Source organism: Numenius arquata, chromosome 8, assembly GCF_964106895.1.
Source record: "Numenius arquata chromosome 8, bNumArq3.hap1.1, whole genome shotgun sequence".
NCBI lineage: Eukaryota > Metazoa > Chordata > Aves > Charadriiformes > Scolopacidae > Numenius > Numenius arquata.
The window spans coordinates 10,191,296-10,203,575 of NC_133583.1; the positions used below are offsets into that span (position 1 = coordinate 10,191,296).

At 53.0% G+C, this 12,280-nt stretch overlaps 1 protein-coding gene across 1 annotated transcript; it reads left to right on the forward strand.

Annotated features, from left to right (window-relative positions):
* The first annotated feature begins 5,722 nt into the window (after positions 1–5,722).
* On the forward strand, positions 5,723–10,408 carry FAM3D (FAM3 metabolism regulating signaling molecule D). The gene is made up of 9 exons (XM_074152161.1): positions 5,723–5,735; positions 6,489–6,596; positions 6,886–6,906; positions 7,577–7,700; positions 7,941–7,999; positions 8,376–8,426; positions 9,754–9,838; positions 9,982–10,108; positions 10,319–10,408. Exons 1-9 carry the CDS (start codon positions 5,723–5,725, stop codon positions 10,406–10,408), a joined length of 678 nt encoding a protein of 225 aa, XP_074008262.1.
* Positions 10,409–12,280: the final 1,872 nt, after the last annotated feature.

Here is a 12,280-nt window from a genome sequence, read left to right on the forward strand (position 1 = left end):
TGCCAACGAGAGGCAGTGAAGTGGCGCACGGGGCCAGCCTGCACGCGTACAGCACAGGCAGGGGGAAACCCAATGGATCGGGTTATTCTGCATTTACCCCGTGCCGGGGAACACTAGTCCTGCCTTTGTGCCCAGCCGCTCCTGTCACAGCACCCTCTGCCAGCCACACTGCCCAACATGCTGGCTTTGTGCGAGTGCAGAGGGTCAGGCTGGTGACCACCCTGGGAGAGGTTTTTCTCTTCTGATATGGCAAAAAAGCAAGTGCCAGAGCAGGGAAAGCCTCCAAAGGAAACGCATGAGTTCACGGCCACAGCAATGACTTTTTTTGTCCCCTCCCCTGGGACAGCTGCTCCCAACCACTGCCGGTCACTGTGCCCGTGGGGTGGCACGCTGGGGTGCCCAGCCCTGTGCCAGGCAGTGAGATAAGTCTCGGGGAGGTGCCGTGAGTCACGGAGGGCCGTGCCAGGTTAGGCAGCCACACTGCCACACTGCCGAGCACATGGTGCCCCAGCTCCCTGGGATGCCCTGGCACCCACGCAATCTGCCGAGAGGGACAGCACACCCGGAACGCTGAGCGGCAGGTAGGCTTGTCCCATCCCCACTGCCTCGTGGAAATGGGGTTTCTAGAGCATGACAGAAATAATACCTTTCTGCAGCGCTTTTCTTTTGACTTGCTGGCAGGTTAGAGGGTTTCACAGGGAAGAGTTGTTCCTCCTTCTCTAGCATGGAGGTGAAGGGGAGACCCCATGCGCTGGCATCCTTTCCATGGAGTGCAGCTGTGCCGGTTTCATAGACAGAATTAATGAATTACTTGTATTAACAGCAAGGGTTAAATCCGTGTTTCCACCCATTACGGGATATGTGGTAGAATCAGCTGTGTGATGTGTCCAGGTCAAACCTCTTTATCTCTCACAGCTTTAGATGAATTTGCAGGGTGTTCACTATGCAATGCTCCAGCACACAGCCACGACTGCTGGGACACCTCCCAGTCGCCAACCGGGAGCCCTCGCGGTGCTGGCACCTAGGGCTTTTCTAGCTGCCAAAAATGCATTTCAGGTCCTCCCATATGTGCTATCACTAAAAACCAGAATCCTCTGCCACAGCTGCCCTGTGGAAGGACTCCTGCAGGGCCCACACTTACCCTGGGCTTTCATCCTCTTCCCAGCAGCCAGCTTGCTGCCACCCCCCAGCACCGGCACTCGTGTCCCTCCTTTTGCCCTGGGTTTTGTCACGGACTGCTTTGGTACAAGGCACAATCCACAGCACGGGGATGGCCACTGAGCTGCTGGCCACCATTTCCACCACAGAGGGGATGCCATCGCTCACCTCCATCTCTCACCACTGCCACAGGTCTTGATTCACTGCTCAGGGAAACCCCACCGGAGAGGCGAGTGGATAATGATTTAGCTTTTGGGCTCAGTGACAGAGAACTGGACAAGTGGCTGCCAACGACAAATAAAAGAACAAGAGACCAAATCGGTGGCAGCCACGGATGGGTGATGCTCCCCTGGCAGCCGAGCGCAGGGTGGGCCATGCCAGCCCCGTGGCAGGCAGTGGGCAGGGATGAACCTGCAGCAGGCATCGAAACCATCCCGTGCCCGGCAGTGGGCAGGGATGAACCTGCAGCAGGCATCGAAACCATCCCGTGCCCTTTGCACCAGCCCCATGGCCCGGCTTCCCTAGCGGCACTTCCAGGTGTCACGTCCCATCTTGGCTGCCGTCCTGCCACCGCAGCTGGCCCCAGCCCCGCATCCCTGTCCACCACCGCGCGCATCCTGTTTGGCTTCTGTTTGAGGATCAGGCCTCATACTGGTTAACGATTGATTTGTGCTGGAGGCAGTTTCACCCTCTGCAGCCATTTAGTGGGTGCAGCAGCTGGCCAAGCTTTTTTATGAGCTGAGGAATTTATAAGCCCTCTGGCAAACAGCGCTCTCCGGCTGAGTAACTCAGGAAAGCTCCATCGGATTGTCACCTTTTGAGACCAAAAATTGCATCATAGCATCCTCCATTCTCCTTTTGGTGGGACCAGCCCTGGACACACAGTGAATGTGAGCCCATCCTGCACCAGCCCCTCTTCTGCACCCCCCTGTTCAGTTTCACAGAAAAACCCTGATTTTTGGAGCAGTGACTCACTGGGTGTGGGCATGGGTGACATCTGGCAGCCGCCCTCTTTGGAGCCGCATCCCAACCCTGCACCAAAATGAGGGCTCATTTGTGGTCAGGGACCTGCTGGGAGAGAGAGGGATGTGTGGGGCTCGAAAGCAGGAAAAAAAAAAAAAAAAAACAAAAACAAAACTGAACCAACAATGCCAGAAGTTTCTGGGGAACAGAAGTAAAGTTTTCCACTGGTGCTGGGAGGGAACAGGAACATTCACCCACCACATCCTGGAAAGCCTCCCTGTGAGGGCAGTGATCTGCCTGGGTTTCTTCTTCGCAGCAGTAACTCAGCGCTGCCAAGCGGCACCTCAGTCCCCAGCAGACTCAGGGTGGAGCCTCTGCCTTACAACGCCATGGAACTCTTTAGCAATATTTGTCTGAGAACATTTTTGATCCTGGGATGGTTTTTATGCAAATAAATTTCAGGTTTATTAGACAAATAACTCTGTTTATCACCCACCGCAGCTCCTTCCTTTCTCCCTCTCCTGCAAGTCGCTCTCTGGCAGGTGCCAGTCTTTTTTTCTGGCACAGTCTTGGGAAAAAAAAAAAAAAAGAAAAAAAAGAAAAAAAAAGAGAGAGAGAAAAAGAAAGAAGGAAAAAAAAGCAATCTGAACAGTTAAAAGAGAATATCATAGAAATCCCAGGACAGGGCTACCCTCTTGTAACACAATCAGGTTCCAGGAATTTCACCACCCAGGGATTTTTCCCAATAAATTTTACCTGAGATTAAGGTGAAGATAAATAGCCCAATAATTAAATTACTTCCCTAAAGCAGGAGAGTTTATAGTTTTATTTTTCCATTTTTCTCCCTCGGCAATGAAATCAATGCATGCATAGAAAAAAAATAAATTTGGCAAAGGAGAGCACTGTGCAACGGGCCCCGGTGAGGCCAGTGTCCCCCGCAGCGGCAGGGACGGTTTTGCAAACCCAGGGGAGTTTTGCTCCACTCAGTGCCCAAATCACAGCCCAGGTCCGAATCCTCACCAGCTCCTGGCTCTGCTCACGGGATTCGAAAGGGAACTCGACAAGGTCCAAAAGCAAACCAATACCAGTTCACAAGGCTTTGCGATATGGGATTTTAAGGACTGCTCTTCTGCTCCCATCACACCCACCACCAGATCAGGCACTGGGCTGGGGAGCCAGGTGTGGGAGAGACCCCCTGCACTTAAAAAGCAAAACCTCATGCTGGAAGGAGCAAAAGGCAAGAGCCCGGTGCCGTCCAGCCAGATCCTGCCATGGGCAGCATCTGCGCTCTAAAACCTTTAAACTGCCCATTTTCAGGTCTCTGACTCTTCCACTGGCTCAGTGAAATGGGCTTGTTCATGTCAGCTCTGACACAAGGTTAAAACCCGTTTCAGGGATACCATGCTGGGGGGCTGGGACAGGCCAGGACAAGGTGGCACAGGGAAGCGCTGTGGGTGCTGTGAACCCCTGTGCCCCCTCCTGCAGAGATAGATTCCTGCTCACGGCCACTCACCCCTGGGAGGAATAGCTGCAGAGAGAAGTGAGATGCCGCTTGGAAGCACATGTGCTGAGCTGGTACGATATCAGAAACACACTGCCGTTATACAGGAGGGTACACAAATACCTTCCAAGGCTTCCTTTAAAATGCAGATAAGCCATGAGGCCACACTCCCATGGGAAGCCGCTAGCTCCTGCTGGAGCGGCTTCGGCAGCTCCTCCTTGCAGCAGCCCCACGGCAGACCCGGGTGCAGTGGATGGGCCTCGTGGGGAGCGACGCTGGGCCCCAGCTTCGGACAGCCTTTCCACCAGAAAGCAGCAGCTTTCCTCCTGCAGTGCAGATTGGCTTCCTCCTTGTTTTTAAGGCTGCCTAGAAGCCCAATACGGTGATGCTGCAACTTAGCCCAGGGTGCAGGGAAAGCAAAGGGGGAGCATCCCACCATGGCACCCAGGGGAGATGCTGGATGCATCCCACTCATGTGCCCGAGGGAGGACACTGCACCGTGGCCATGGTAAACCACACGTCCATGGGTAATTTCCCTGAACTCAAGCCCTGGGAGGGGACCCAGAGCAGGGCTGGGCAGGAGGCAATGTTCTCTTCTTCCTCATGACGCAGCAGCCTGAAGTGAACTTTCAGCCCAGCCCTGCTACAACCCATTGCTCCTTATTTACTCTTCAAACAGGAAAAGCAACTCTTAGCATAGCTTTTTTACAACTTTTCTATGTCAAGCCTCATTAAAGGGCTGCTTTAGATAACATTAGGCTCTTTAACTCTGAGCACACGTCCCACAGGTCACAATTTGCCTTAGGACTCCAGGCTGGTTTCCAGGACGGACGTTTACCAGGCTGCATCCCCGAATTTTGAAGGTAGGAGGGGGACCCCAGAAACCCAGTGCACGGGTGGAAGGTGCCCATCCATTGGGGCTGGCAGTGGGAGGGAGGAGGGCAGAGAGACTCGCTCACGTAGGAAATCATTGTGGAATCATAGAATGGCTCAGGTTGGAAGGCACCTTAAAGATCATCTAGTTCCAATCCCCTGACCATGGGCAGGGACACCTCCCACTACACCAGATTGCCCAAAGCCCCATCCAGGCTGGTCTTGAACACCTCGAGGGATGGGGCATCCACAGCTTCTCTGGGCAACCTGTTCCAGTGTCTCACCACCCTCACAGAAAAGAATTTCTTCTTGATATCTAATCTAAATCTCCCCTCTTCCAGTTCAAAACCGTTACTGCTCACCCTATCACTATACTCCCTGATAAAGCATCCCTCCCCATCTTTCCTGTAGACCCTCTTTACTGGGGGGGCTATAAGGTCTCCCTGGAGCCTTCTCTTCTCCAGGCTGAACAACCCCAACTCTCTCAGCCTGTCTTCATAGGAGAGGTTCTCCAACCCATAGTTTACACTCTAAATTACCACCACTCCCCATTTATGTGGGTGAAGATGCTTCAGGATTTGGACAAGTGGAAACGTTTCTGTTCTTCAGTCAGGTGTCCCCAAACCTGGCACTGCTCTGCCCAGCTCAGCAGCGCTGCCCTTCTTCCTTTCCCTTTCTGGTTTTAAGGAGGACAAGCCTGTTCCCTCAGATTCCTCTGACTGGGCTGGGCCAAATCGCAGCTTGTCCTCAGACAGCACTTTGCAGCTCCTAATATTTGAAACCTGTTTTGCATAATCCCAGAAGGAAATCAGAATAAAATGCAGCAAAGCCGTGATTGAAAATGTGCTCCTTGAGCTCATCACAGTAGAAAAGTGTGATCTGTTACTGAGAAAAGGACATGAAACAGGAATGCACAGGGCAGCAGACAACACAGTGAGGAGTTCAGAGGCTTAAAAATTAAGTAAGCTCAGTCAGAGCAGCCTGATCCACTGCACGGGAGCCAGGATTTCAACATCAGGGTGGGACGAAGGACGTGCCTGGTAGGACTTTATACATCTTTTGTGACCTCTTAGTTATTGCAAATATGCCTAAAAATAGCAATTATTGTTTCATTCAATATCTGCCTGGCTTGGGAGGGTTACAGGTATAGTATTTCCTTCTTTGTCCTCAGGGTGATTCGTGACCGTTGGCCACCCACTCGGTTGTGCTGTGTCCCCCCTCCCCGCCATGCGAGTGACAGGTAAGAAGGGAGACAGAGAGATTTACTTTGCTCTGTCCATTTTTCTCCAGTTCTTTCTGCCTCTCTCTCATTTACATGACTGCTTGCAAGCCCAGCTACCCTGCCCTTCCCCTGCCAGGGCCATGGGAAAGGGCCTTTGTATAAACATCAGGTTTTAAAAAGATTTGTGTAGATTTCAGCCTGTTGTATTTTTCCCAGTGAAACCTTCTGTGGCTGGGAAGAGATGGCTATTGAGACATTCCTGGTTCCATAAGAGCCATTCAGATGCAATAGAAGTATATTTTTCTACTCTCTTTCCATGCAGGACTGGAACGTTTTGCTCTGATGAGCGCTGCTTTAAAGCCAAATGCCAATCACGTTTGTATTAACAGCTGCTCAGCTGTAGTTAGTGACTAATTGGGGGATAGCAGCCTTCCCAGAGCTGGGAACGTAAGAAAAATTTGGATTTACATAGCTTTGTAACTAATTATCAGATTTACTTTAATGCAGAGAGAAATAGGAATAGTGCTTCCCAGTAGAAGGGCAATGCCTATCTGAACATCTCCATGCACCCCAGAGATACTAATTAAGAGATCTGAGTTCTTTCAGAGGAAGAAGGAGGAGTGTTAGCATGCCACACAAGTGCTGGCTTTCACCCTGTGCCTGGGTAACCTGGGGACACACGGATCAAGTCCCCAAGAAGCCAAAGGGATGGCCCAGACCCTGACCCACCCTGCTGTTGCTCTCACCTGGCTCCTCTCCCACCCCTCGCAGGTGTGATCCGGTCGGTGGTACTGCTCGTCACGCTGCTGGGCACATGGTTCATCACGCAGACATATTTTGATCACAGCTGGAAAGTCATCAGCCTGCGGAGCTGGCTCGGTGAGGCAACGGATGTGGGGCTCCGGATGGGTCCAGAGGGAGGGTGTGGGTGGCTCCATTGCAAGCCAGACCCAAGAGCTGCATAGAGTTGCCACAAATATTTGCACTGGCCAAGGCTGTAGCCACCAGCTCTGACGATCAGGGCAGGGAGGGAACAGCACAGTGGGAAGCTGCATCAGGGCAGAGGCTCCAGAGGTGCTCACAGCCATGGGGAGCGGTTTGGGATGGATGGCTTGGGAAGACCCAGCAGCTCTCTGGGGTGTCTAACCCTCCCGCTTGGTACCCACAGGTGTCACCAACAAGGCCAGAAGTGAGTACTGCTCTTGGCTTCATCTCCATCGTGCAACACCGGTCCAGGGCCGAGGGCAATGGTGGAAGTGCAATAGCTGCCCTTGAGAGCCCCTTTCCCAAGGCAAAATCCCACCCTCCCAAACGCAGGGGAATTCCGTTATTGCACACAACAGCAGTGTCTTTGGTGGGCTCTGCAAGCACATGAACCTTCACACAATTCCCCTGCCCCAGCAGAATCACCCCTGGGCCACAGGCTACAGCAGGGCGCAACTCAGGGGCCCTGGTCTGGGCAGTGTGGCACAGGTCCCTAGCCTGGCCAAGAACAGGGAAGCTCCAGGCAGACAAGCCACACGAGGCTGACCTTCAACAAGCTCCAAATGATCCCTGGCACACAGCCCTCTGCAGTCCCCATGGCATCAGCTGTGTCATCCCGCCGCTCACACCCGGAGCAGCACCCAGCACCCCAGACAGCCCATCCCACCCTACCCCAAGCCTTGGCACCATAAACCTCAAACAAGAAGTTATCCCAGCCCCAGGATAAGCCTCCTTCATGCAAGAAGCTAAGGGGGCTGGCCCCCTTAGTGGCCCAACGTGCCCCAGTGACAGCCCTGCTCAGTCCCTTGGGGACACAGCTAGTGTCCCCCTCTGGGGCCAATGCCATGGCTTCCAACTCTGCTCCTCCCTTGCAGTTGAGCAGCCACCCCGGCACAAGTGTGGGAACCAGCAGAGCTGCCCCCAGAACTATTTTGCCTTCAAGATCATCAGCGGCGCCGCAAATGTGGTGGGACCCTCCATCTGCTTCGAAGATGTGATGTAAGCAGCATGTGGCAGGGACGGCCTGGGCTTGTATAGGGCAAGTTTGGCCTCTGCCAAGCACATTGATGGCCATCACAGTGCATTTGTCGTTAAAAAAATTTTGAAAGAGTTTCCTTTGTTACCGCTTCTCGGGGTTATTTTGCTGTCTGCAGCCACTTTGCCCTGTCACAGTTTCACTGGCACCAGCATCTCCAGGGCATCCCTGCACTTACTGGTGCTCTCTGCTTTCCTTTCCAGCCTCATGAGCAGTGTGAGAAACAACATTGGCAGAGGCCTGAACATCGCGCTGGTGAATGGTGAGTTGGGCGGGCACTAACCCCCTTCTCCCCACACCTGGGGTCCCTTCCTCCCCAGGGAGGGAACAGGCCACCAGGGACCCTGTCCCAGGCACCATGGCTGAGCCAAAAGCACATCGGTCCAGTGTTGCATGGGGTGTACAACCACAGCTATGGTTGCAAGCACTGCCGGAGAGATGGGAACAAACTCCCCCGGGTCGTGCACCACGGCTCCATGAACTCCACCAAGCAGCACATTCGCCGTCGCAGCAAATATGACACACTGAGGGAAGAGCAAAGCGTTTTGCAGCAGGAACCCCAAGCTGGTGGCCAGGCAAAGCCTAGAGCTACCCCGGTGCAAACTCACTGTGCTCTGTTTTGAATTCTAACCTTTCAGGAACAAATGGGAAGCTCTTGAAAACGGGCATATTCGACATGTACTCTGGAGGTAAGTGTGGTCACTTTGCTCCCAGCCAGGGCTCACAGCGGCACTGCTGGCTGCCGGCTACTTAGGCTATTCTTCTGTCATGTATTTAAGATAAAGTCTAGTGGACTTTGACCAGGATTGCTAGCTCAGGTGGTAAGCTTCGGCTTCCCCTGAGGCCATTAAACCTGGAGTCCTCCTAATGCATCTGCATCCAAGCTTGGCTTCTCGCTCCTTTTACATGTAAGTAATAGCCTGAAAAACATAATTCCACTAACCTGAATAAACCAGGGCACTTGAGAGCTGAGAGAGGTTACTTTCTGAGATGAGGTGGTTACACTAATCCTGAGATTTTGCAACTTTCAACGCAGTTTTTCAACGTTAGTAGTGTCTGAGCAGCAGCTTGTTTGCCTGCCTTTTGCAGGAGGATAAATGAGGAGCTCAGGGCATGGCAGGTGAGATGTGGCCCCCAGCCCCAGTGAGGCTAGGCACAGGGAGCAGAGTCTGGCGGCAGCAAAGACCACATCCCTGTGCCTGCCAGCTTCAAACAATCTTCCTAACAGCAAGAAGATGCCCTGAGCTGGGGCAGCTCCCACTCACAGCCCAGCTGGCGCTGACCTTCAGGATACTGTAAATCCCATCATTGTTGCAAAGCTGTTACCAAACTCTCCAGAGTTATGGCAGGACTCCTCAAAATCACACGCTACAGACGCCACTATGGTGCTTTTGATTTATGCTTTGCTGTGTGAGCCTTCCCCAGGGATCCATCACCCTTTCTGCTTTTTGGGTTTGCAACCTATTCTTAGTAACTCTGGAGTTTTAAGGAGAAACACCAATATCATGAGATTTCAGGCTGAGTTTATGAGCGAGATGCGCGGTGGGAGAGGCACCGGGAAGGAGACAGCAGTCGGCTCCTGTGCCACTAGATGGGGCGTTGGACTCGAGCATCCCATGGATACGGGATGAGGAATAATTCCCACAGCACAGCCAAAGGCATGATTGCAGGGCAGGCAGCTCTGCGGCCAAGCCAGTTCATTTCTTGTGTTGGGAAGTAAACTCAGGTAACTAGATTTCACAGTAGTGAGAAAACTTCAGACTCAAATTCCCCCTGCAGTTGTACCGGCAGGAGGAAAGCGCCAGCCCCGGGCGCTGCGGGACAGCCCAGGTGGGAACACAAGATGGGGAATGCCACATCTGGGAGCCTGTTCTTCCCCAGGCCCACAACCCCAAATCCTGGCTAGCACCAGCACAGCCAGGACACTTCCCACGGAGCCAGAGGAGGTTCCCCCAGCTGCCATGCAGCAGCTCCTGCTAAATCATTTTTTCTTTTCCTAATGCTCTTCTCTCCCAGACGTTAACAAACTGGATGCCTTCCTCCAAGAGATCAAAGTTGGCACCATCGTGCTGACAGCCAGCTATGATGACCCTGCCACAAAGTGAGTTTGACCCTGGAAGCAACACCTGGCTCCCCAAAAACCCACAGCTGGGGGGAGCTGGAGATGCTGCTGCCACCAGCAGAGAGGGGACAGGAGAGGACACCCACCTGGCACCACACTAACACCTTCTTACCTGCTTTCAGGATGAATGTCAAAGTACGGGAACACTTTGAGGGGCTGGGCAGCAGCCACGTGAAGAAGCTGGGCTTCCGGGACAACTGGGTCTTCTTGGGAGCCAAAGGGATGAAGGACAAGAGCCCCTTTGAAGAGGTACATTGCCCTCCCCTGCCACCAGCTCTGGAGGCTCCCATCCTCTTCATAGCACCTCCTGAGCCACGTCTCGCCTAACTCTCTGCAGAAGACGTAGGCCGATGGTGTTATCCCCCATATCAAGCCAAGCTGCAAGTTTTGTCACGTTGCAAACTTGTGCTGTGCCACCAGCCTCCTCATTCATTTTTTCTCTCTCTTTATTTCCTGCAGTACATCAAAAATGATAGGAAAACAAATAAATATGATGGCTGGCCTGAGATGCTAGAGATGGAGGGCTGTACCCCCAGGAAGATGGATTAGCATCAAGCCCCAGCCTGCTATGGAGAGCAACTGCCACCAGTCTCACAGGGACACCAGCCCCATCACACCGACTCCAGGCCCCACCATCACCCGGTCACACAGCCCAACAGCAGTTGCCTGCTCCCAGGGACTGGCCATTTCAGAGCAGGGGCTGCACAGGACTTGGAGAAGAGCTGTACGAGTGCCTGCAGAGCCTGAGCAAATGCCCAGCCAGATTTCAGACAAGCTGTCCTCATCTATGGGTCAATTTGGAGCATTCAATTTTTATGTCTTTAAAGAACTTTGTAAGAAGGTTTTTCAGATTTTTTTAAATAAGATATCTAATTACAAAACTCTGCCTTCTCACTTCTTTTTTCAAGCATAAACCATGCTTTTCCCTGCAGGCACAGCATGCCACATCTTCTGCCCCCAGCTGGGCATCACCATCACCCACCCCCCAGGACTGCACACAGGTGTTCCCCCTCCCCACATAACACAAGGCAAAGTCATCCCTGAGGATGCTCAGACCTTGGTGGTTTTCCCCACCCTCCCCGTACTGTCTCCTACAGCCACAATAAGGGCAGAAAGCCACAGGGATAGCTTGCAGCAAAGTAGGTTAATATTTGCAGACCAAAGCATTTCTGCCACCGGTTGCATCTATCCTGGATTAAATCCAAGCTAAATCCTATGTGGCACGTCCCCATCAAAGGTTGGGGTAATGCCAGGGATGTGCCAACCTGACTTTGCCCTGGAAGAGGGAGGGACGGATGTGCAAGATTCTCAGGCAGCTGAAGTTATGCAGCACAACCAATAGGTGGGAGCCTTTTACCGGGAGAGCCAGAGCCAGCATCAGTCTGGAGCGAGACAACACACCCGGGCTGGCACCCTCCTGTGGGCACCCACACACCCGCTTTGCTCCAGGAGCTGCACCCCGACCCAGGGCCAGCCAACTCCACTGGGAGAGGAGATCTCTGCCCAAACGCAGGCCGGCAAAGCCCCACAGCCCTCCTTCTAGGGTAGTTCCCATGTTGCTGCCCAGCGCCGAGGAAGTCCTGGAGGAGCATCTACCCCCCTACCAATGTCTAGGTGCATTCACCCAAACATCACCTGTGCCCAAAACCTCCCCAAGTGCCAGCACTGCTGAGATCTGGTAAGCTGCAATGGCCTGGGCTTATCTGTCATCATAGTCACGAATAAATTTGCATCATACACGGACTTTGATTTCCTATGATTGATTGTATCTGGGTTTCCCCCATTCTTTAAAGCAGACAAGCAGTTTTGCAGAACGTGAGGGTGGAGCAGTTCCGCTGGAGCGCTTGGAGCTGCGTAGGGTAACACAAGGCAATCCCGCACAGCCTTTTCTGCCTCTAACAGCAGGGTTTGCCCCAGCACAGCTTCTAACAGGCAGTTCACATCAGTTATCTGAGCCCCCAGGTCACCCCAGGGGAGCAGAAGAAGTGAGGAACATTGGCAGGATAAGGCCAGGAAGAGACACAGCCTGTCCTGCGCCAGCCACCTTAGGGATGAAACCCTAAGGATCCAAAACCCAGCACCACCATCCAAAAACAGTGAGGCAACCGGTTTTCCCTAACCAAGGAATAATCCAAGAATAAATTGTGTAACACCTATAAGAACTTCCAAAGGCAAAACTGAAGCAAAACTTCATCACAGAGGAATTCCCCAATAGCTGAGTATTTTATCCCAGCTTATCCTCCTGCGCTCTTAATGTGCACCTGATCGCACCGAGGGAAGCCTCTGCCGTAAATCGATCCCTAAATCTGCTGCAACAGCAGCGGTTCATCCCAGGCACTGAATCATCCCTACCCGTGGCAGCAGCGAGAAATAACACAACGCAACAGACACAACAGCCCTCACACCACACAGCCCCGCCGC

Excerpts from the sequence above, each read along its gene's own strand:
- FAM3D (XM_074152161.1), top strand. Across the intron at positions 7,701-7,940 it reads ATCTGCTTCGAAGATGTGAT|CCTCATGAGCAGTGTGAGAA; the intron begins GTAAGCAGCATG and ends TTTCCTTTCCAG. Across the intron at positions 8,000-8,375 it reads GAACATCGCGCTGGTGAATG|GAACAAATGGGAAGCTCTTG; the intron begins GTGAGTTGGGCG and ends CTAACCTTTCAG.